The sequence below is a fragment of the Panthera tigris genome, chromosome A2, assembly GCF_018350195.1.
Source record: "Panthera tigris isolate Pti1 chromosome A2, P.tigris_Pti1_mat1.1, whole genome shotgun sequence".
Lineage (NCBI taxonomy): Eukaryota > Metazoa > Chordata > Mammalia > Carnivora > Felidae > Panthera > Panthera tigris.
This window is the reverse complement of record NC_056661.1, coordinates 104681955-104708370: the sequence shown is the minus strand read 5'-3', so window position 1 is coordinate 104708370 and position 26416 is coordinate 104681955. Positions and strand designations below refer to the sequence as shown.

The following is a 26416-nucleotide window of genomic DNA, read 5'->3' as shown; positions in this document are numbered from 1 at the left end:
CACTGCTTCCTTAGCACTCGCACAAGCTGCAGGTCTCCACAAGACTATTTACTTTTCAGCCATAATGGTACTGGGCTCACTTCTCCACGCCAACCCACACCAGGACTCAGTCTGAAATGCGCACGCCATTCATTCCGCACAGAGAGAGTGTGAGAATTTCTTAGATCACTCCTTGGCTCTGATTCCCCTTTCCATGGAAATGTAGCTTCTGCTCCTCAATGAGCCACCTTCTAGCCTACTTCCAAAGTTGGCTTCTACTTTATTGGATCTCCACCTTCTACCCCAACTCCTTTCTTGGGGGTCTGTTAAATGATTTAAACAAGGAGGCCATTAGACTGATGTGGCTCTAATGCTGTGGAGACCTATGTAAGCAAACCCAAATCCAAGCCTGTAAATGCCTCAAGGTTACAAAATCGAAACCTGAGGACAACCAATCGCAAACAGCCAACTGGACTTTAAGCCTAACCAGTCAGTAATATCCTTACTTTGCTTTACTCTTTCTCTATAAAAGTCTCTCCCTGAGTTCTGGTAGAGTGCTCCTGCTTCTAGTCTGGCACTGCCCAATCTGGATGGATTTTTTGCTCAAATAAACTCTTGAAATGTTTAATATGCCTCAATTTATCTTTTAACAGGGCCCAGGTTTCAGATGCACAATATATTTAAAATCTTTTTTAATTATGTAACTTTAGAAAGGTTGTTTAATTTTGACCACTTAATGAGGATGAATAAGAAATATTAAATTTGAGGAGTGCCTGGGTGGCTGAGTCAGTTAAGTGTCTGACTTCGGTTTAGGTCATGATCTCATGATTCGTGAATTCTAGTCCCGTGTCGGGCTCTGTGCAGACAGCTCAGAGCGTGGAACCTGCTTTGGATTCTGTGTCCCGCTCTCTCTCTGCCCCTCCCTGCTTTGTCTCTCTCTCTCTCAAAAATAAATAAACATTAACATTTTTTTAAAGAGAAAGATTAATTTGTATTTGTGAATGAAAGTATTTAACCTTAAAACTAATTGTGTAATTAATTTACATGTCATATTTGAATAAAATGTCACAACAAAAAACCCTTTCAAAAAGAGGTATATTTTAATGATGAAAGACAGCATGAATGAATTTTTTTGTACATAGCCTTTGTGGTATTAAACAAGCACTGTCAAATATGTATATCCAGGTAGACTATTTTGTCATGAAAAAGCTGTGATTTCAAAGTCTTTTAAAAAGGCAAACATGGTAAAGTTACTCTTAGGAAATGACACTTGGGAGTTAATGGTGTCAGAGTCAGATTGGCTGAAGAAGCAAAATAACAACAAACTTTTAAACCCCCCCTCAACATCAACCTCACCACAAATATACTATCCTTTTGAACACAACACATAGGAGAATAGCCTCAAAGGCATTACGGCTTACTTCTCTGGCATATTAAAGAAAAAGTTTGGCTAATGGCTCCTGATTTATAAAATTCCCTGATAAACTCCCCTAGATTATGCACAAATTTCATATAAAAAGATATAAATCCCAGTTTCCAGCAGAGCTACTCTTGGTCCACAACAAAAATTTACTTTAGGTGATTTTAAAATACTAACATAAGAAAATTCTAGTTAAAAAGAATTTCAAACCAATATTGGGCACAAAAACAATAGCCACACGGCTGAAGTTAACTTTCTAAAGTCCAACAAACAACAAAAACCTTCCTTCCCCCAAAACAGCAATGGGACAGTTGCGCCATAATATTTGTTTGGTTTTTCCTACAAAGACCAGTTTACCACCGGTGGGAATCCCAGCCCAGGAACCAGCCCGTGAATGTGGGTGGTTCATGGCCCTGTTTTACGATGACAATTGGTGTCCTCTTGTCTCTTCCAGAAGGGTCTGTCTCAAGGTACATTTTGGCTATAAAGAAATGCAGAGACATACACATTCGGTTAGTTTTGATTAACCTAAAATAACGACGGAATGAAAAGTCTTCCAATTAAAGTAATGGATCAAATTTTCATTGCCCCAAAGTAGCCAGATACTGTTCCATATGAACAATTCCTTATTGATTTCTCTCAACTGCTATGGATTGCACATGAGCGTCTCATGACTGCCTAAAAATAAACCAAACTTCAAAGAATAATCCTTACGGCATAATTATTCTTATACTTTTCAATAATAAACAGCAGCTGTGCCTGAAAGAACAGCATTACTCAAAAGGAATTTTAAAAGATCTAGGTTATCACAGTTATAGAGGTTTCAATAGTAGTTCAGTGAATTTAAATAATAATAATAAAATATTATTTCAGTGAATTTAAATTTTTCAGCACAAATTGATGTAACCATATTCTACATTAAGTAACAGAACCTATTTTTCTTATTCTGAAATTCTTCAGTTTAAAAAATTTCCATTACTCTTTAGTTGTGAAAGTGAAAGCTTATTAGATTCTCCTCAGTTTGAATGTGTAGTTTTGAAAACTGTGCTGAGAAGAGCAGTCAGGGACTTAGTCATAACCATTCGGGGTAACAGCCTCCATGGGATCTCACTTACCAGACTTCAGAGATTCTGTTCTCTCGACTTCATTGGCATCTTTGCCAACCCAAATAAAAATCTGAAAAATGGAACAATAATCATATGTAGTGTTTGGGGAGTACTCATTCGGCGCAAGCCCTCAGGAAAGTGCTTCTCACACAGCATTCATTTATACTCTTCACCACAAGCCCTGGAGTTAATAAGGATGTGGACAAGGAGGTGAAGAGAAGTCACACCACTTTCCCAGTGTTTTCCGTATTAGGAGACACCTAAATGGATAGCCAGCCAGTTTGACTCCAGATTTCACATCCTGATATTCCGTGTTTACATAGTATTTTCTAGTTTATAGACCTTCTCAAAACAACATATTGGCCATCTTCTGTACCCACTCCTGGAGAATGTAAGGCAGTCATTATCTCCATTTTAGTATTATCCGGGGAGGACCAGGCTTAGTTTGTTTGTGGGGACCTCAGACTCCCTTTAGGAATATTTGACTTAAGCCTATAGTTTACCCCTATAAAACCGTATCCTGTAACACTTTGGTAAAAGTGCTATAATGTTTAGTATTTAAATATTGAGGTTTTTTTTTTTTTTTTAAACTGATGTAATTATATATTCCGTACATATTCTTCTTGTTAAATGTGTAGGTTGGGAACTTCAGTGCTGAATCATTCTCTTGAATTACCTTATACTTAAATCACTTTAGAATAACTTGTTGGCAGAGAAATTTTGGTCAAATTAGTTTTGGTTGTATTCTAATTCATACTGAAAGTACTGAAATATTTGCTTGCAGGGCACAGAACAAACCATGACATCATGGTAATATAAATGAAAAATGTGATTAAAAAAATAAAATGTAGTAAGGGAAATATTCTAAAGTATCCATGACTATAGAATTGACTACAAATGGAGAGAATTAAATTCTTCTGAATAAGGAAATGTCATTCTCATTTTAATTCTTAATACACAAAGGTGTTTTGACATGCGGTTTTAAATTTCGTATCTAGAGCAACCTGGGTGGTTCAGTCGGTTAAACGTCCAACTTTGGCTCAGGTCACAATCTCGCAGTTTGTGAGTGCAAGCCCCGTGTCGGGCTCTGTGCTGACAGCTCAAAGCCTGGAGCCTGCTTCGGATTCTGTGTCTCTCTCTCTCTCTCTGCCCCTCCCCCGCTCATGCTCTGTCTCTCTCTGTCTCTCAAAACTAAATAAACATTAACAAAAAAATTTAAAAAAATAAATTTCATATCTATAAATAAGTGATCCATTCACCTGGGGGAGAATCTGTAGTTAGGTGCCAAATTCAAATATGATTATTTCTAGACCAAGAAGCTAAGGTGTAAAATAAACAAATGGCTTTAGCAATTAAGAACAGATCTGAACGTAACAATTAGCAGGGTTCACTCTAAGACTAGGCCTAATTCAGATGCGGGTTTCATAATTGCTGTATACAATTTAATTCCTAATATATTTATTTTTCCCTTTCACTATTTAATCAGTTTACATAAAGGTTTAAAAAAAAACCCACAAAACCCAACTCTCAGATATGGCATGCCAAATCCCCATTCGTTTTCTCCCAAATAAAGATATATATAACAATAATGTATTTTACTGTGTAGATTCAAAACTATCCTGCATCTGTTTCTTCCCCAGGGGAAAGGTCCTCTATGACTTCATGTCAGATTTCAAGAAAACTTCTGAATCTCTCAGTCTTCCTCTTGGCAGTGCACCTCCAAGGCATTGTACCCACTAATGCATTTATTAGTTAAATGAAGAGATGAATGCATGAATAAGTTAGGAGTGAAATGAAAAATAGTAGTGGGTTTTTTTTTCTTTTCTTAAAACTATACAGCCACAGATGGTAGCCATAGAATTATTTCCACATTAGGAAATAAATTGCTACAAGTACCAGTTTTACCTTTTGCCAGACTGTGTTGGGTCTTTTTGAAACACAGCCTAAATCCGTAGGTCCATTTATTATTAGACTTGCCATTTTTCAAAGCTGGTTTTGTGAGTTCCCAGCTATAAGCACACTTTCTTCTTACCATCAAATATAGTTTTACCTGTTCCCAAGCATCCAGTAACATGACATCATCTTCTGCCAAATCATCCTGGGTAAACTCTCCTGGAACTTCTTCAATCTGAAATGTATGAAGAAGCTTTATGATCCAACAGTAGAGCAGTAATTTTTCTAATATATAGGATATGAATGTATTGTATTCTTTTGGAGCACCACAAAAATAAAGTTTGCTAGTTATTTTTTTTTTGTTTTTTGGGGTAATAAAGATTATTTTTTTAATTTTTATTTTTTAATATGAAATTTATTGTCAAATTGGTTTCTATACAACACCCAGTGCTCATCCCAACAGGTGCCCTCCTCAATGCCCATCACCCACCCTCCCCTCCCTCCACACCCCAACAACCTCAGTTTATTCTCAGTTTTTAAGAGTCTCTTATGGTTTGCCTCCCTCCCTCTTTAACTTTTTTCCCCCTTCTCCTCCCCCATGGTCTTCTGTTAAGCTTCTCAGGATCCACATAAGAGTGAAAACATATGGTATCTGTTTTTTCTGCATGACTTATTTCACTTAGCATAACACTCTCCAGTTCCATCCACTTTGCCACAAAAGGCCATATTTCATTCTTTCTCATGGCCACGTACTATTCCATTGTGTATATAAACCAAAAGTCTTTATCCATTCATCAGCTGATGGACATTTAGGCTCTTTCCATAATTTGGCTATTGTTGAAAGTGCTGCTATAAACATTGGGGTGCAAGTGCCCCTATTCATCAGCACTCCTGTATCCCTTGGGTAAATTCCTAGCAGTGCTATTGGTGGGTCATAGGGTAGATCTATTTTTAATTTTTTGAGGAACCTCCACTCTGTTTTCCAGAGCGGCTGCACCAGTTTGCATTCCCACCAACAGTGCAAGAGGGTTCCCGTTTCTCCACATCCTCTCCAGCATCTATAGTCTCCGGATTTGTTCATTTTAGCCACTCTGACTGGCATGATGTGATGTGGGTAATAAAGATTTAAAAAATTGTTTATCTGTTTACTCATATATCACAAACTGATGGAATCTTGTCTGGGAAGCACAGTACTTAATATCAACACTGCACCTGAATGTCATAGGTAGGCTACAGTCTGACCACAGCTCTATGACAAGCTCTATGACAGTCCTTGTGACAAGCTGCTTCACGGATTTCTGTCACCTTTGTAGTCCTTAAAGGTATTTGAGTTTATGGTCTAAGTATTAAGCTGTCTTTTATATTGTAGGCCAAGATTATTTTAATAAAATCAGTAGGTCTGGTCATTTTTTAAGTTGACAATTTTTGACAAGATGATACAACATAATATTCTGTAAGCAAAGTTTTATTATTATTATTTTAAATGTGTTAAATTCTGTTCTCTATAGTTAACATCAAAGGATACTCGGGAGGGTTAGTTTAACGCACCCACTACCAGTGGGCAGTTATTAATCTGAAGTTCACAAAGTTTAAAGGATTCTGGATAAAGAACTCTCCTGATATTTAGGAAGGTGTGGTAGATTGGACTCTAGTCCCTCTGCTGTGTGACTTTGTGGTACAGTCCAGTAAGTGGAGGTAACCTTGTCTTTGGCCAAGTCAATTAGTAAATTTGACTCATCAAGGGCCCTCTTGTACTCCTGGGCTGAGTCATGGGAAAAACAGGCATCAATGGAACCACAGCCCAAAGGAGAATCTCCCAGCTGGGCCCAGCCTAAGTAAAGCTGGCCCCAGGCAACCTGGAGCTCTCTGAGCAGAATACACACTTGTCGTAATCTGATGAGATTCTGAGACTGTCATATAAAAAACAAACAAACAAAAGCTATTTACCAAAAGCAAAAAGTTAGTTTATATTGTTCTTACAGAATTTTTACCAATGACATAATGATTTATAAAAGCAAAAACCTAAAATATCATTTACTCCATGTCAGGCACTATTCTAATCCTTTATATGCAAGAACTGATTTAATATTCACAACAACACTATATAGTAGATACTAGGATTATCCCCATTTTATAGATGAGAAAACTACAGCACAGAGAAGGTTGTTGAAGGTCACACAGCCAGTAAGTAAGTGATACTGTACTTGCAGACTGGTTCTAAAACTTGTGCTTTTAAGCAACATGCTCTGCTATTTTATGCAAATCTAGTCTAAAGCCAGTTTTCAGCTTGTGATGATAAGATGAAAAACTTGTTAGTGACACTACTTTTCCTTAAATTGTGAAGAGAATAGCCAGAGTTCCAAAAATCAAACAAGAAAATGAGTAGGTGTTGAGTAAAAGTATATTTCCTTTAAATATGTTCATGACAAAAAAAAACCCCACAAAAACTAATAGATTTTTTCAAGTCTGACTGAGAACAAAGCCTAGGTATTATTTTTGTAAAATATATCTTCATTTAATTTTAGCAATGTGAGCATGTTAATTTTAGCAATGTGAGCAAACCATACTAAGAAATTATAGAAACATTAGTTGAATAAGAAGTTAGTTGGATGCCACATAAAATTAACAGTGAAAAGAGTAAAAATAGATTTTTTTTCTAACAAGTTTCTAAAATACAGGGATTTCCTAGAAAGTAGGTGAGCAACTATGGTGCCCAACAGCCAAATATTTATCAAGACTCTAATTTTTAATTCAAACCTTTAATATTTAGGTCAAATCACTTCACTGTTTCAAGTGAACATGAGCAGTTTCTTCTTCAAAGCACTCTTTCAATAATTTTTTTAATGTTTATTTTTGAGAGAGAGACAGAGACAGAGAGAGAGAGAAAGAGAGAGAGAGAGAGAACAAGAGGGGGAGGGGCAGAGAGTGGGAAACATAGAATCCGAAGCAGGCTCTAGGTTCTGACTTGTCAGCACAGAGCCTGATGTGGGGCTCAAATTCATGAACTGTGAGATATGACTGGAGGATAAGTCAGACACTTAACCAACTGAGCCACCCAGGCGCCCCAAAACATTTTATTTCTAGCAAGCAATGTACCTGGGAAAAGACTTAGGCAATTTTCGTGTGTGTGTGTGTGTGTGTGTGTGTGTGTGTGTGTATTGAAAAACAAAGCTTGTATTCACCAGGACATGGTGACCAAACCTTGAGATCAAATTTTATATAGGAAAGAAGTTTGTCCTTTAAATAAAAAATTTACACGAAGCCCTCACATGTCCAACAGAGAAAACCAAATTTTTATGGTTGAAATGAGATGAGGGGCTGCACTCCAAGATATTTTGGAGCCCATTATAAAATCAGTCTTGTACACAAATACTTTTACTTTGAAACATCTGGAACTCAAAGCCTGTGAATGAAATAAAACATTTTTGCTGATTTCAGTTAATTTGCAGGTGCATGTATAGCTTTCTCTGATTCTGCTCAATGATCATAATATTTCCATAATATTTTTATTCAGTCAATGTGGTGAAACTTTTAATCCCTGGGAAATTGAAGTGCAAAACTGACATAGTCTGCTCACAAACCACTATGGTTTCCCACAGAAAGTGTCAAATTATTAAATTAGTAAATCCAACCATATGCATATTCGTATCACAACAACCTCATGTTGACACAGGTGCAAAGCAGCTGATATTTTTATGAGCAGTTTGATTTATATAGTACTTTACAGTATTCCTATGCTTTCACATCCATTACATCATTGACTCTTTTTTTTAAGAATGTTTATTTAATAATTTTGAGAGAGAGTGTGTGTGCATGCATGCACATGGGGTAGGGGCAGAGAGAGAGAGAGAGAGAGAGAGAGAGAGAGAGAGAGAGAGACAGAGAGGGAGAGTGAGAATTCCACGCAGGCTCTGCACTGTCAGCGCAGAGCCCGACATGGGGCTCTTTCTCACAAACCATGAGATCATGACCTGAGCCGAAATCAAGAGTCCGAGGCTTAACCAAATGAGCCACCCCAATGCCCCACATCACTGACTCATTGACTCTTAAAGCGACCCTGCATAGAGCTAAGATTATCACCTGTTTGCAGACAAGCAAGCTAAAACTGAGAATCAGAGCACTAACATGGCTAAAAAGTGTCAGAGCCACACCAGAATGCCTCTCCCAAAGTCATTCAGTTCTACTCCCACGTTCTGCAAGACACTCACAATGAATCTTCCAGTTTTGTTAGAGCAGCCATAAAGCCGAGGCGGATGGTCTTCTGCCTGGGTTTCTAGCAGTGGAGAAGTCTGGTAGCCCTTTTTCCCTCCAAGGGAATTCCAAAACTCCTCTGTGAAAAATACAACGAGTTATTGAATGCTTTTCCAGGAGCATGGAGTTGGTATTGCTTTACATTAACCTTGACCTTAATGTTAAGAAATCACTTAAATATGACAGGTACCATCACCCAATTTTGCAACTAGTGGAAGGATTTTTAATGCCCTGTAACCATTACAAAGGCCCTATTTATCAAAATCAATAAATACATGATTAGCAATGATACCAAATAGAAATGCTGGCTGCTGTCCTTCTCCCCACAGTACACACCTGGTTCCCTGCCTTCCCGAATCCTTGTGGTTCTGCATTTGAGGACACTCACTACATACTCTGCTCCTTTCTCCTCCTCCTGGCTAGCACCTCTTCCTATCCAGATGTAGCCATTGTTTTGCCGCAGTTTCAAGACAAAAACATCATTGGAATTCAAGGAATGTGCATCAACATCTACCTAGAGTATAAAGAAAAATAACACAGTGATTCAAATTCATTGCTGTTCCCTCAATAAACATGCCTGAGAAGCTGTGACAGGGACAAACCATCCTTTGCCTTTTGTCATGATCCCAGGGTGGCACTAGGACACCACTACGGTATTAGAAACATTGGGGGCAGCTGGGTGGCTTAGTCGCTTAAATGTCCCATTTTTGATTTCCACTCAGGTCATGATCTCACGGTTTGTGAGATCAAGCCCCATGTTGGGCTCTATGCTGACAGTGAAGAGCCTGCCTGGAATATTCTCTCTCTCTCTCTCTCTCTCTCTCTCTCTCTGTCTCTCTCTCTCTGTCTCTCTCTCTCTCTCCCTTTCTCTTTCCCCCTCTGCCGCTAGAGCTCTCTGTCTGCTTCAAAATAAATAAACACTTTTTTAAAAAAAGAAACATTAGTAGCACTTTTCTCTGTGTCACTTTAGAATGCTTATCTGCCCCCAGACAAGCATAGGGCCCTACAAATAAAATTACCCAAATGTAAGTGATAAGTAACAAAAATGATGTTCAAAGAAATCATAAGAACAAGTATAGGCTATAAATGATGGTTGGAAAGTGGGTGTAATGTACACAAATGACACACATAAAGCAAAAGATGTTCAGTTTTTCTTTCCCCAACTTAAAGGGGTTTTTCAAATAATCAAAAGGAAACCTTTCCAAAGCAGTCTACAGACTTAATGCAATCCCTATGAAAATACCAACAGCATTTTTCACAGAACTAAAACAGACAATCCTAAAGTTTGTATGGAACCACAAAAGACCCTGAAGAGCCAAAGCAATCTTGGAAAAGAAAAACAAAACTAGAGATATCACAATTCCAGACTTCAAGTTATATTACAAAGCTGTAGCAATCAAAACAGTATGGTACTGGCACATAAATAGACACCTAGATCAACTAACATGGAAAACCCAGAAATGAACCCACAATTATATGGTCACTTAATCTTTGAGAAAGGAGGCAAGAATATGCAATGGGAAAAAGACAGTCTCTTCAACAAATGGTGTTGGGAAAACTGGACAGCAACATGCAAATGATACAAAATAGAAGATGCAGAAATGCATCTAGAATGCAAAAGAATGCAAAATAATGAAACTGGACCACTTTCTTACACCGTACACAAAAATTAACTCAAAATGATTTAAGGATCCAAATGTAAGACCTGAAACTATACAAATCCAAGAAGAGAGCATAGGCAGTCATTTCTCTGACATTGGCAATAGCAACATCTTTCTACATATGTCTCTGAGGCAAGGGAAACAAAAGCAAAACTATTGGCAGTACATCAAAATAAAAACTTCTGCACACCAGAGGACACGACAAGCAGAGGACACGACAAGCAGAGGACACGACAAGATTAAGACAGCCGACTGAATGGGAGAAGATATTTGCAAGTGACATATCCAATAAAGAGTTAGTATCAAAAATATATAAAGAACTTATATAACCCAACACCAAAAAATACAAATAATCCAATTAAAAATGAGCAGAAGACATGAACAGACATTTTTCCAAAGAAGACATTTAGGTGGCCAACAGACACATGAAGGAATGCTCCACATCACTCATTATCAGGGAAATGCAAATCAAAACCACGATGAGGTATCACCTCACACCTATCAGAATGGCTAATATCAACAGCACAAGAAAGAACAAATAGTGGCAAGGATGTGGAGAAAGGGGAATCCTCCTGCACTGTTGGTGGGAATGCAAACTGGTGCAGCCACTGTGTAGACAGTATGGAGGTTCTTCAAAAACCTAAAAATAGAACTACACTATGATCCAGTAATTGTACTATTGGGTATTCACCCAAAGAACATGAGAAACACAAATTCAAAAGGATATATACATGCCTATATTTACTGAGGCAGCATTTACAATGGCCAAATTATGGAAGCAGCTCAAGTGTCCATCAATAGATGAATGGATAATAAAGAAGTGATTGTGTGTGTGTGTGTGTGTGTGTGTGTGTGTGTGTATAAAACTTCCAGCTATATATATTACTGAGTCTAAAAAGCAACGAAATCTTGTCATTTGCAACAACATAGATGGAGCTACAGAGTATACTACTAAGTGAAATAAGCCAGTGAGAGAAAGACAAACACCATATAATTCCATTCCTAAGTGGATTAAAACAAACGAACAAAGGGAAAAAAGAGACAAACCAAAAAAAAAAACAAAACAGACCTTTAACTACAGAGGACAAACTGATTATCACCAGAGGGAAGAGGGGAAGGATGGATAAAATATATAAAGGATATGAAGAGGACACTTATCTTGATGAGCCCTGAGTAATGTATGGAACTGGTGAATCACTATATTGTATACCTGGAATTAATATAACACTGTATGTTAATCATACTGAAATAAAAAAAAAAAACACCAAAAACTTACAAAGGACACCTAGGAATCATAAAATCGGAACTGGAGTCCAATGTTGGGAAAGAGATAACAATGCAAATTCACTAAAAGGTTCTCCAGGCTCAGATAAATCATAAGTCAAATAATAAAAGACTACAGCAGATTAAAAACACAGCACTGACATGCCCCTTCCTTTCAACCACAAAGCCATGGCCACTCTCAGGGACTGGCCAGGTGAGCACAGCTGTGCTCCCTATGGCCACAGAGGAGTGAGAAGGACCCAGAAGGGCCCAGACTCTCACCTGAGGGTGAGGCTGGAAGTGGAACCTCGGGGCAGGGCAAGCATGTGCAGGGTCGGGCCTGCTAGTGAGCCCAAGGGTCCCAGGATGGGTGTTTTCCTGCCTATGACCTTGTGATTCTGTGACTCTGTGTCAGACTCTGTAAGAACCTGTCTGACCACATGACTGTGTCACTGACAGTATGACTTTCTGCACAACTGTGGGGCTCAATGTGATGAAGAAGAACCAGTGAGAAAGACTGAGATGGAACAACCATGAGAGGAAGAAAACCCAAGTGTGGTGTTCTCAAGGCCAAATGCAGACAGCATTTCAAGAAGAAGGTGATGCTCAGCTGCCAAATGCTGGCACTTGGCCAACTGGGTTGAAGTGCCATCAACTAACATGGAGAGCTGGATTTCACCAGGTTTGCCAGGGCCCTATCCCCAGAGAGCGCCCCATGGGAGGAAGGAATCATTGGAAGTTCTGTTTTTTATTTGTTTTTTTAATTAAAATATAGTTGACACACAATCTGTTGGAAATGTTAAAGATGTGTTCCAGGGTTTGGTAACATTCAGGGAAGTGGTTATCATCCTTTTTCAGTAGGAACAAGGTCTCTTGGACCAACAGTCAAAGGAATCTATCAGATGTGATGATGGAGATTGATAGGAACCAGGACTTCCAATTTCTCATCCAAATGTCTCTTTATTGGTACAGAAGAAAGAGGTTGGATGATAGACAGGGGGCAACAGGCCCACACAGGGGCTAGTGTGACATCGGGGAGGTAGTTCCAAAATAGAAGATTATAAAGCATTAGCGTCCCAGGAGATGAAAACAGAAAGCCTCACAAACATGGTTTTGACTAGCACATTTCAGAGAGGCTAGGAATGTGAAGGCCAGTTTGAGAGGCTGAAAGGACACAAAGGAACCACATCACAGGGAGCTTGCATGTCTCATAAAGATGTGCAAGGAAGAGACCAGGAATGCAAGGATTCTTGTCAACTCTTCTATCTGACATCAGCTGAGTGTACCTGTAGGTGAGAGCTTAATGGTTAATTTGATAGATTAAAAAAAATAATAATTAGTCATCATTGAACACATCAGAACCCATGTACAGAATGTTCTGGATGAGATCAGTGTACATGATAGCATTTAAATGATATGACTGAATGCGATCGTCATGGAGAGGGCCAAGACTGAGCCTTAGGCGGCTTGGAGGACACACAGCAGAGGAGAAGCAGAAACTGGTTTAGTATGAGAAGTGGAACAAAAACACTCTTTAGAAGTTTGGAAGAAATCTTGTAAGTGGCTTCAGAGGCCTGGTGAAAAAAATAAAATAAAAATAATAGTGTTTCAAGAAGCCAGGGAAGGGCAACTGTCACAAAGGCTAATGGAAGGTTAAGTAAAGGGGTCCGAAAAGATGGTGAATGGGGGCCACTGGCAACTAGATAACAGCATAGGCGTGGTGGGAATGGATGCCTGAGGAGAACGGCTTTACAGAGAAGAGGCTTACACGTGTACAGATAGGGAGTGAGCGAGGGCAATGCTTTTGAGGATCTGTGCTCTTAAGGAGGGCAGAGGAAGGATACGGTAGCTGGCAGGATTGGGGTCAAAAGATAGTTTTTAAAGGAAGATGGGAGTGTTTTGAAGGCATGCTTGTATTGTGAAGTAAATAATCCAGAAGAGAAGAACACACTGATGACACAGAAGAGAAAGGAGATTACTGCCAGCCATAATGATGAATGGGAAGTGAGATAAGAACATGGGACAGAGTGGAATCCAAGAAAGCCCGTAGGAAGGCAAGAGGGTGGGAGGTTCTGGACAGAAGTTGGTGGTGACAGGTGGTAAGAATTCAGCCTTAGGACAGAAGTCACATTTTGTTTGTTTATGTAATAAACATGTATTAATTTATTTACCAATATATTACTTTTCACAAACATTAATTTGCATTGTTAATTTATGGATATGGGTATATCAATATGAATTTATAAAATAATTTAGTATTTATATATAAGTAACTTATAAAATATCTATGAATTGTTAAATATAAATAAACAAATGTATTCCACAAAACAGGCAAGAAGGAGAATATATATGAACAGATGCAGGCACAATGGTGAACTTGGGGAGTAGATAAGTGACTCCTGTGTGATTACGTTTATGTTCTCTGAAACTCTGACTCAGTTCTCAAAGGAGAGATCTGGAGAGTGGGGGATATGAAGGGTGTGATGGACGGAGGGGGTGCATGGATTCAGGTTTGAGATTGCTGGGATATGCATCCTAGAGTAAAGGGGCCAAATGACAGCAGATGGTTGTCAGAGATTAGATGTCTGAAACAGATTTCTGAGGTGCTAAAGTGATTGTCAATGGCAAGGTTTAGTACAGGACCACATGAGTGTGAGATAAAAGGGGTCAACAATAAGACTATTGGATGAGAGAAGCCAGAGTGATGGACATAGTCAAACAATGGCTGAAACCACCAAAGAATAAGAGGGGAAGGACTGGCAGCTCCATGGACAACAGCACAAGGAAGCTGAGGGAGGGAGAGTCTGATAAGAAGGACAAAAGTCAAACAGCCAAGGGTGAGCAAGGAGGATATTCCAGCCGCCCCCATGTCTGGTAAGAGGGCACTGGGGAAAAACACCTGCCACTTGAGAGGGCTGTATGGGCAATGTCCTCAGAGGACAGCCATAGTGCAAAAAGGGGGAGGGTGATATAGGGAACAGATTGTAGTGGGGGGATGCTATGACCCACCTAGCTTCAACGGCTCAGCCGAATGGTTTGTGTGAAGGGGAAGGGTTCGCAGGTGGGTCCAGGTGTGGGGAGTACAGAATGTGCAGGGCAGTTTAGGGCTGACTGGGGAGACTTGGATTTCAATGGTGACTGAAGGGTCTGGAAGATGAAAAGTGATGAAAACACCAGCCTAGAGGTGAAAACACCAGCCATGTAAACACCCATGCCTGCCAGCGATGTCCATACCTGGAGGTCTTCTTGTCTTATGACCTGTGATATGGGGTTTGATTTCTTTCACAGTTGCTGTCAGAGACAGCTTATGTGGCTCGTTGAGTTATGGTTCTGGCCCTATGTGCGATGAAGCTTACCTTCCACAGCTGTTACACCTATACAAACACGGGCTTTCCCTCTTGGATTTCCCCACTATGACCACCTGGCCATTACATGCCATCCATCTTCCTCCAGGCCTTTCAAGACAAAGTTTCAGCTTCCTCAGGCCTTTGACCATTTGATTTGTTACATTACTCTTAAAATGTATTTGTTTTGGTACAATGCAGACGAAAAGTGTGACAGGCCTGATATCTGGAGCTAACTTGGTTCTCCTGCTTTTAGCAATTTGTTATTGTGAACAATGGATTAACTATCGAAATAAAAGGAATTTGCCAATTTTTTGAAGACTACTATTTGTTGATAGCTCAGGTCCACCGGGAAGTCCGTAAACAGGGCATGTTTCATTGAATGCGTGACATTACCTCCATGATTCTGGTGATAGATGCCAGGTTTCTCCGGACTTGAAAGAGGCGTATAGGGGGAGCAGGTGCCTGACCTCCTTTCTTTGATGTTCCGTTCTTGTAAATAATGAGCGGTTTGTCTTTGAACAAACTCAGCAGGTGAGCAGGCTCTTTGCCTTGAGAGACTCGGATCTGGGGGGCAGGGGGATAAAACAAACATAATAAAGGGTGCAGTGAAAGAAGGCTGTATTTCCACATGTGTTATTTTCCTTTTTGAAAACAAAAAACAAAAAACAAATTAAAAATGAAGCGCAGAAGGCATGATGATTAACAGAAAATATAGGTTAATGCAAATCAAGCACAGTTTTCCTGCTGACTTAAGAATCTTTTACTCCAGACACAGCACCCTGAGCAGTATCTTCTCAGGGGAAACATCCCCATACTGTACCACTCTCTGCTTCCAGAAAGTATAAACAGATAAGGCTGTTCATCTACATCTCCAAAAGAGAAAAACACAACAAAGTCCCTGTGTATGCCATCATTTATAAAAATTACTTTTTTCAAGAGCACCAACACTACAGATGTTTAGTGATACATTTGTTTCTGAAACGTTTTGGATCTTGTCCAGAAGGTGAAGAGATGTACATTTAAATGCTTCCCAAAATAAGGCAACGCCAAGGCATATTTATTATTTCTACATCTCTACAACTATGAGATGAAAACATTGTGATAATCTGGAGATGAATAGATTTCAATCCAAACATCAAAAGCTGGCAAAAACAAAAATTGAATATATTTTCTACTTCTTATCTATAGAAATGGTAATATATTTGCTAAATATAACCACTTACAGTACGTAATATAAGGACTCTTCAGGATAAGGAAATTGAAGAAAGTAAATAGTAAATCATTTAACTTCACCTATTAGCTGAACACCAGATATTGGATTAGAAACAAATCTCCTGTTTCTTACATAAATTACTGATGCAATTCCTTACACAAACAGCTCAAATTTTGTGTCAGTTCTCTATTTTCTTCAATTATTTTGCTGTATGCTAAAACTGAACTGTCTCAGTCACCCTGGTATGTCTTTTGTTAGAAGCCAAGTAAATGGGAATGCTGATGTACAAACCATAGCCCGGAGGCCTAGGGAGCACTAAAATAACTAACTTCACAGATATTTTTCTTTTTTCTTTTCTTTTTTATTTACTTATTTATTTTTTAAAGTTAGTTCTACACCCACCATGGAGCTTGAACTCACAGCCCTGAGATCAAGAGTTGCATGCTCTACTGACCGAGCCGGCCAGGCACACCCCACAGATATCTTTCAATTAGCAAACATGCAAATAAGCAAGTAGCAACTTATGCAAATGTCTTCTAAGTCACAACTCCAAACTTGGGGTGACATTGAGAAAACCTCAACTGCCAACACAAAAAAAAGTGGGCCACTGAATAAGACTCATTTTCCACTGCTAAATTAAGATAAAAGAGATAAAAGGTAAACTGAAAAATCTTCACTACAGTTAATATACTCTGCAAAGGAATGTTTCAAACATCAGTGCAGGACTGGAGTTTATATATTATTGTAAACGACTGCCATCTAGTGGTTAAACTAAACATTACCATTTCATTGTGAATTTAGGATTCACATTGGCTAACAATGAATGCAAATTCATTCATTGGGTATATCAAATATTTTATTATGAAATATAGAATTTATAAAGCACAATGCATATCTTCAAAGTTTTTGCATAACTTGGTAAGGAACACTTTAAAGATCAATTAAATGACTGCTGTCAGTTCTTAGCCGGGAATATTTCTTTCTTTTTTAAAAATGTTTATTTATTTTTGAGAGAGAGAGAGAGAGACAGGGCAGGGGAGGGGCAGAGAGAGAGAGAATCTCAAGCAGGCTCCTTGCTGTCAGTGCAGAGCCCGACTTGGTGCTTCACCTCATGAACCATGAGATCATGACCTGAGCTGAAATCAAGAGTTGGAGACTTAACCGACTGGGCCATCCAGGTGCCCCTAGAAGTATTTCATTCAAGAAGTGAATATAATAGTTCATGGGAAAGTAGAGTTAAGTGAATTTAAAGGATTCAGTCATCTTGCTAATTTGTAAAAAATTTAAAAGTTGGGTTGCCTGGGTGGATCAGTCAGTTAAGTGTCTGACTCTTGATTTCAGCTCAGGTCATGATCTCACGGTTTGTGGGATGGAGCCCCGCATCGGGCTATGCGCAGACAGCGGTGTCTTCTTGGGATTCTCTTTCTCCGTCTCTCTCTCCCTCTTGCTCACTATCAAAAATGAATAAATAAACTTAAAAAACTAAAAATAAAAACAAATAAAAAGTTAACATGCACCTTTACATTTAGATTTAACTTGCTTTAAATTTAGGTCTAACTTACAGGCAAAGATGGAAAAAAAAACAGCTGGAAAAACAAATTTGGCCTACCCAGCTTAGATTGTCTGTACTAAAGTATCTGACTTACCTCTCTATTTAATTATTATTTTTTAAGAAGTAATGACACATTTACAAAGATTTGAAAGCTGGAAAGTGAGCTGCTATAAGTAATAACTTGGGTAGAACAGTTTCATGTCAAGTACCTGTCAGTTCATTTGGTTCCTTAGGTCTGTTAATACGTTTTTTTTGTCGTTGTTTTTTTTCATTTTGTTTGCTCCTTATTTTCCAGAATCTGAGAGAACTACCATGGCATGAGAATAGGAACATTTAAATTCCAAAATGAAAAAAATGTAGTATTTAGAAAATGTTAAAATTCCCATCCCAACTTGAGACGAAAGCTTTAACTAGTTACTGAGCTAGCCAAACTTCAACTTGTATGAGTTCCGGGAGTAAAAATAGCCCAACCTGCACAGCCTGTCCTCCGAGCGACCTATCCAACTGAACAGTCAGGAATGCAGATGTAGTCAGCTCGTCTCTTGTGGCATTTGCTCCTTGCCTGGAGGAACCAAAGTAAAGTCATTTAGTTTGTATTTGAGTTCTAAGACTTTCTAATGTAGGCATTTCAGAGACTTAAGTCATCATGAAAGATCAAGATGAGACCAACTGTTTTGACATGATATGGCCATAGAAGCTATCGTTTTTTGAAAGTACGAACATTAGGCAATGAATTGCCCTGTGTATTGCCTAGAACTATACATGATAATTATTTTTTATCCCCATTTTATAGGAAAATAAATCAAGGCCTGGCTCCTTACATATAACTTAGCTAAGTAAAATATAACTTAGCTAAGTAATCAGGTCTGTCTGACTTCAGGTTGAAGCTACCTATTTTGGGAATCCATCCCTGCAGTAAAAATAACCCATTTGAGTAGAACATGAGCCTAACCTATTAGGCTGGCTATTAGAAGTATCCTATCTTTACATGAACATTTGGTGACCATAGTAACAAATGTCTGGACCCAGGAAAATTAAGGAAATAATCATAAGAAGTAGGCAATGGAGAGGCCCCATCTTGTCTAGAATGACAAGGAATTACTAATAAAACCATAAGTGAGGTTGAACTACCAGCGGCCCAGAAAGGGGTCAATAAATCAGTTCATCCAGTTCATTTGCAGTTTCTCTTCCTAAGGAGCTTGTGGCTAGTACTCCAATCACTAGCTTAACCTGTAAGGCAACCTTTGGGAGATCTGCTTATTTGATGAGTTTGTGAGGGGGAAAAACCAAAGCACTGAGCAATGTTTGTTTCTAGCCAATTCTCCCACCTCTGTCTGACTAGGGGCTAATAGGAGGTATACTAATTAGAAATACTAATTCTGGAACCGGATTTCAGAAGTTAACCATACACTTCTGAAACTTTAAGAGTGAGCTACCTGTCTCATACCCAGAACAGATTACCAATAACTTCCTATACCGGGCAACACACACATATGTACACATATACACACAGATATCCCAAAACACTGGGTACAGGAAACAAGTTTTGTTTATTTTAGAATGTTTCATGGCACCAGCAGAATCAAATGATATAAAAATATTCTACAAAGGGCAGCAAGAAAGAAAAAAAAAGGACATGCTCATGTGAGGCACACATTTAAAAGAAAATAAAAAGGTATCCTTAATAAAGACATCATAAAAATGTAGTCCATAGTCTTTTAATGCCAATAGCCTAAATTTTCCAGGAGCCAATAATGTTAACAAAAGCTTCTGTGAGCTACTGACAGCACAGAGCAGGGAGTAGCACAGAGGTGAGGATAATAGCTGGCTCTCCTACCATCCGTCATTTCTCTGTCACATCTGCAGTTTCCTAATTATTTCTCCATTTCCTTTTTTTCCCCCCGCAGGAAAAAACTTCAACTGACTATAGACAATATCACCAAACTTTTGTCTCGATTTCCTTTTTTTTCCCTGCAGTATTTCAACCAGCAAACCTGGAAAGCCTCGCCAAACTTTCACCTTCTGACACTCCCAATAAGTTTTTCACTACTTATCTCCAGCCCTTCTTCCACTTGCTGTCAAAGTGACCCATGCTCCCATCCACAGAGATTAACACTAATTTGTTTTATGGATCTATGACCTAAGGGGTCAAATACTCCACTTGTACAACCAAGACATAATAAAGTTGCTCTTTTCCCTAGTTTTGAAATCCTTTGCTTGGGGGGTGGAAGGGGAGAGCAATATCCCTGACATGATTTCTTCTTTATAAACCTTTGGCACTTGTTAGTTGTTGAAAATGAATGCTGCATGGAAATAGAATTTATTGCATCGAGAGATTCATCACTGCCATTGTTCAGTGTTTGTTCAATTTCAATTACCTGACATTCCAGAGAAAAGACCATTGGCAAAGTTATTTTTCTCCTATCATGTTAGAATATAAGTGGTTTTAGAAATTAAAAAGAAACAACTTTGTGTATTCAGTAGGTGACAATTCTAGTCCTTTACCTTTTACTGTGCCTCCTGGACTTAAACTACTTATACTCCTGTTTCGAAATGATCACATAAACTGGGAAGTTGTTAGTTTGAAAGCTAATCTTCAGGAGATCTGCTTGTTTTCTAAATGTCTCTTCACCACCACTATAGAAGCACTTGAAGTCGTGCAGACCATACATTAACACACTTATATTTAACATCTGTGGTATTAAATGGCAAAGACTCTCAAAACAAGGACTCTCAATACCTAATTTATAGTCTTGATATCTCAAAAATCATAATTATCATCACAGAAACCTTGAACACATCAAATTGGAAAGAAGAAAATTAAATGACCACCCCTTCCATCCCAGTCCCATCCCAAAGAGAGGAACTATGAAGAGTGTGGCATCTTCTCACATTTTTCCCTTAGAATTTTTGAGAGAGAACCAAACCTGTCTTCTTCTTAAGTTTCTTATCTCAGTGAATGAAACACTATGCCTTTGTGCATGGATCAGAGATCGGGGGGGGGGGGGGCACCCTTTATTTGCTCATCTTCCCTACTTCCCATAACTAGTCTTTCAGATGTCAACTCCTTAACACTGTACAAACTTACCTTATGCATTCCCTGTTGCCCTTATGCTGAGTTCTGACCACATTATCATTCAACTGGGATTATTGCAACACATTCCCAGTGGCCTCCCTGCCACCAATCTCCTCCCATCAGTCCATTCTTTTAGATGTCAACCCAGAATATTTTCTTTAATGTGAAAGCCAATCATGCTACTCCCCTAAGAAAACTCCTTGACTGACATCTCCAAGGCCCTGACACTAAAGTGTATCCTCTCCAGGACGGTTACAAGGCCATTCACAATTTGACTCCTTATAATTTCTCTGATTTTATCTTTTGTTTCCTAACTTTGCTGCAGCCATATGTCATTACTAGTAGGTTAGAGCACCCTTACCTGCATTGCTTAGAACAACTTCTCTATTTGCTTGTCTGCCTAGCTGCTACTTCTGCTCCCACTAAGATGTCACTTCTTCTAGGACCTCTTCCCCAATAGCCTAGAAGGGGGGTTGGGTGTCGTTCTAGAACTCTCCAAAGATCACTCAGCTCGCTTTTCTCTTAAAATCCTCCATACTTCATTGAAATGCTTGTTAATAATCTGCTTCTTCTTTTTTTTTTAAAGTTTATTTATTTTGAAAAAGAGAGAGAGAGGGCGCGTGCACGTGCGCATTTTCAGGGGAAGGGCAGAATGCCAGGGGTAGAGAATTCTGGCAGCGCAGAGCCCAATGTGGGGCTTGATCCCACGAATCACGAGCTCAAACCTGAGCCGAAACCAAGAGCCAGATGCTTCACCAACTGAGGCACCCAGGTGCCCCTCATCTGCTTCTTTTTAAAATAAAAATTCTTGGGACACGTTATATAATATTCTCACCACTGTGTCTTTAGTATCTACCTAGCACAGTGCTTGGCATATAGAAAGTGCTCCGGTAATAGTTTGAAATGATTTGAGAAATAATAACCGCAATGAATGTTTATAATCTGATTTAGTCTGTTTTAGTTATATTCACATTGTTATTTATGTAGATTGCAAATTGTTAACTTTTCAAAATATTCTCTTGAATTGCTTGTTTATTAGTCTTTCTTGATCTAAGCACCACAATCACATTTTTACATACAAAAGAGAATTAAGAGGCAGACCAAAAAACAATATAGAAGAAAAGCTGACTGGGAACGACTGGTTTATCCCTATAAATGCCATGCTTTGCACAAACACCGTTCTGAATTAAAATTGTAGAAGAGGAAACTGCAAAAGAAGAACATAGCTTATACCAGGGGGTAGCCACACTCAGCTGGAGAATTAAAGAGAGCGGTAGATCAAGGTGTGAAATGTTGCTTCACTAGTTACAACAGTTGTGAATTTGGGTTGTTACTTTATCTGTTTGATTCCCTCCTCCCTTTTTGTCTTTTGAAAATAACCTGGTTGTGAGGAAGAAACATAATATATGGAAACATCCAGCACTTTGCTGACACAAACATGCTGCTCAAAAAAAAAAAAAAAAAAAAAAAAAAAGTTGCTATGAAGATGACATCATAAACACTCAGTTAAATAGCTAATGTTAATCTTTAATGGGATATGATGTGACCCATTGCCTAAGGCAGTGACTGTTAATCACAAAAAGGCATATGAATCATCTGGGGTTCTCATTAAAATGCAGGTTCTGCTTTAGTGGGCCAAAAGCAGGTGGTGGAATTCTCCATTTCCAACTACCTCCCAGGTGATGCTGATGTTTCTGGTTCCTGGACCATCCTTTGGTACCAAAAGCCTATAGGATAAAAATAATCATCCCGTCTCCTGAACTTAGTTGGGCTCAATGCACTGGTCAGTGTACGTGATAAGTGGTCACACTGTAGGGAGGGAGGTGACTCTCTCATCTGGTGGGACCCTCACCATAGAATAAAAAGTTTGAGAATCCCACATGATTATGATTTGTTATAGAATCCCCATCCCTTTGAAACAACTCAGCATGGTATGTGCATCTAACTTATCTGATTGGACACTCCCCATTGAACAGGGCCTTGGCATGGACTCTAAGTAAACTTAACCTTCAAATAACTCAAATCATTATGCAAAACTGTATAAAGTATGGACACAATGGCATTTTTTTCTCCTTTACTGCCACGAATTCCATGGGGACCAAGAGTAAAAATGCATCAGTTTTTACTGGAGTATGAATCAGAATCATAAATTATATATATATGTGTATACATATATATATATATACACATATATATAATATTATATTATTATTATATAATATTATATATATAATATATATAAACCCTTCCTTAGAGCATTTGCCTCACTGCAACTCTGCAGTTTCAATCAGGATGGGCCTCTGTGAATTTTAACAATAAGAACACCTGGTAGCCAGTGCTGGCCAGCTAGAGTGTTAGCTTGCACAGAAGACGAGACATTCAACTACATATCTACTAAAAGAACACTACGTCTAGATACCAAAACCTTTTTTCCTAGACTAGAAAGGATGATTTTTATCTAACCCCTACAAAATATAGTTAAAAACATATTGAAAGAAAATATCACATGCATGCTATACAAATCTCACTGGGGTAACTATAGGATAATTCTACCCCTCTCCCAAGAAATTTAATGAAATGTAACTTTGGAGCAAAATCTGTCCTCCTTGGAACTTGAGATCTTATGAAAGAGGGAAACCTACCACGTGTAGATAATTTGTCCTCTGGGATAAGTGTAGAGTATAATGTAGCAATCTCCACCATAGAATTCACCATACGAGTTCTGGTCGATTTCAATCCTACCATTATTTTCTACACGCCAAATCTGAAAGGAATCGAATGTGCATACCAAAATTAACATTTTCTTGATATAATAGTACTTATAAGTTAAAAAAAAATTTTGGTTTAGATCTATCATTAAATAAGTGTGTGTGTATATATATATATATATATATATATATATATATATAAATGTTTATTCATTTTTGAGAGAGAACGTGAACAGGGAAGGGCAGAGAGAGAGGGGGACAGAAGATCCAAACTGGGCACTGTGCTTACAGCAGTGAGCCAGATGTAGGGCTCACACTCAGGAATTGTGAGATCATGACCTGAGCCAAAATTGGACTCTCAACTGACTTAGCCACCCAGATGCCCCAATAACTTTTTTAAAATTTATTTTCTTATTTGAGAGAGACAGAAAGAGAGACAAAACGTGTGCATTCAAGTGGGGGAAAATGGCAGAGGGAGACAGAGAATCCTAAGCAGGCCTAAGGAGCCCTATGTAGGGTTTGATCTCATGACCACAATGTGAGCCAAAATCAAGAAGAGTCAGACTCTTAACTGAGCCACCCAGGTGCCCCTTTTTATTTTTTTACTTTAGAGCCCAATAAAAAATTCATAAATTACTTCTCTAACTAGCTTACAAATTAAGCAATGAGACCAAATTTTATCTATTTGACAATTTGTTTACTGCATTTCTAAGCACTTATATAAATTTTTTGCATCCTCCATAGTACTTAGCTCAGTTCTGGGCCTATTGATTAATACATAACTATTGCTTGATTGACTAGTGAAAACAGCACTAGACTCCAGTGGAATAATGAACTAAAATATTCAGCTCAGAAATATATCTCTTAGTTTGCATCACATTTCTCATCCATTGGGAGATACCTTGTTTGTTTATTTAAAAATATTTTTTCCCTGAATTTTAATGCATGAAACTATTATCTTCTCAGGCAAGAGTGGCAGATGGAGACCACATAATCAAGACACCGATTGCATGATTGTTTTTAAAAGGTGCCATGTAGGCGGAAGACCGAATGCACAAAAGTAGGAGAACCATTTTTTTTTTTCTAGTTTCTCATCCTCATCACAGATTAAAGACACTCCAGGTTGGAGAAAGCAGAGCTGTAGATGAACCAGGAAAGTAACAGGAGAGAGCCCGCCAGGCACTGTGCGCATGCCTGCCCTCCTGGGCAGGGGCAGGGTACACCCCTCGCTTCGAAATTTAGAGAGATGAGCAGGTGGCAGAGCTCGCAGACAGAAGCCTTCCAGTGCCATCCTGGTGAGCAGAGGAGAAACTCCAGCGCTGCCAGGCTAAGCCCAAAAGCCTAGAGAGAGCCCCAGATTTCAGCAGGCCTGGGGTGACTCAGGAGGACATCTCTGAGACTCAGTGACCTGTGACAAACGGAGAATGCACTGGGAACATAGTTGGTGCTGGGGAGCAAAGTCTGCCACGAGACCTGCTAGGCAGGAGACAGACCCAGACCAGAAGCTGAGACCCCTCTGCCATTTCTCCCTTCACGGTTCCCACAACCCTGGACCACCTTAGATTCTCACTTCAAGCCTTTCAAAAAGAGGAAAAACTGCGCCTTAAATCTCTTTACCCTATACTTTGCTCCAAATATTGGTGGTAAGCCTTGAGAATACGAAGATAAAATATTCAATTCCTGCCCTCAAGGAACTAACAAGAGGTCTAGGAGGAGACCTTTCTAAGTAACTGAACAATTCTGCTTTGTAAGTTTGTAAGTTAATGAACAGTACGATGGGTTCTGTGAAAAATACTGGTTGGTTTGAGCACAGAGAAAGGCTGTTCCAGTATGGGAGGAAAGGCTTCTCCAAGAGATGCAGCTTGTGACTTAACTGAATTACAAAGGAGGAGTGGGGATGTTAGCCTGAGGGAGGAGGGGAAGTGCCCTCAGGCAGTGGAAGGGTGAGGCAGAGAGGACAGCCAGGATCTAGGCACTGAAGGCCTTGTAGGCCCAGTTTAAGATGAATATTCTCAGGAATACTATGCAGAGCCATTAAAGTATTTTTTTTATTATTATTTAAAAAAAATTTTTTTAATGTTTATTTTTGAGACAGAGACAGAGCATGAGTGGGGGAGGGGTAGAGAGAAACAGAGAGAGAGAGAGACAAAGAATCCGAATGAGCCTCCAGGCTCTGAGCCGTCGTCAGCACAGAGCCCGATGCAGGACTTGAACTCACAGACCGCGAGATGATGACCTGAGCTGAAGTCGGACGCTTAACTGACTGGGCCACCAAGGTGCCCCTTTTTTTTTTTAATTATTTTTAAATTTTTTTTAACATTTATTTATTTTTGAGAGATAGAGACAGAACACAAGTTGGGGGATGGGGGTGGGGCAAGACAGAGAGAGAGAGAGAGAGACAGAGAGAGAGAATCTGAAGCAGGTCCCAGGCTCCAAGCTGTTAGCACAGAGCCTGATGCAGGGCTCCATCTCACAAACCGTGAGATCATGATCTGAGCCAAAGTCGGACCCATAACAGACTGAGCCACCCAGGTGCCCCACCATTAAAATATTTTATAATAAGATGTGACATTACCCAGTTCTCATTAAGTGAAGTGACTCGAGTAGAGTGTGGTGAGAGCTGAGTTAGGGAGAATTATTAGAGGGTTATTAGCATTTTTGTCAAAAAAAAAAAAAGGAGTAACATCAAACAATTTGAATGCTCTAAAAATATCTGTGATTTTAGCACATGTCCAATTCGCTTTGGGAATGCCTGTAAGCTACAAGAAAGGACTAATGATATTTGGTACAGTATCACCGGACAATCCCAGTTCCAAGAGCTGGAGCGATTCTGGACCAGGAAAAAAGACGGCTGGGTTCCACGTCTCTAAGATGGTAATTACATGATCTTGCACAGATCACCTAACTTCTTGGAATCTCAACATACACATTGTAAAATAGGATTGAA

At 39.1% G+C, this 26416-nt stretch overlaps 1 protein-coding gene across 1 annotated transcript in view; it reads right to left on the bottom strand.

Annotated features, from left to right (window-relative positions):
• Positions 1 to 1082: 1082 nt before the first annotated feature.
• The window catches only part of SCIN (scinderin), an 80641-nt gene continuing 55307 nt past the window's right edge, over positions 1083 to 26416 (bottom strand). Inside the window, exons 9-16 of the mRNA XM_007089098.3 lie at positions 23404 to 23525; positions 18157 to 18247; positions 15314 to 15484; positions 8986 to 9163; positions 8607 to 8728; positions 4556 to 4633; positions 2515 to 2575; positions 1083 to 1880 (exon numbers count right to left, since the gene is read on the bottom strand). Coding sequence (XP_007089160.1) covers positions 1753 to 1880; positions 2515 to 2575; positions 4556 to 4633; positions 8607 to 8728; positions 8986 to 9163; positions 15314 to 15484; positions 18157 to 18247; positions 23404 to 23525 — 951 coding nt within the window. The 3' untranslated portion in view covers positions 1083 to 1752. The remainder of the gene's footprint in view (positions 1881 to 2514; positions 2576 to 4555; positions 4634 to 8606; positions 8729 to 8985; positions 9164 to 15313; positions 15485 to 18156; positions 18248 to 23403; positions 23526 to 26416) is intronic.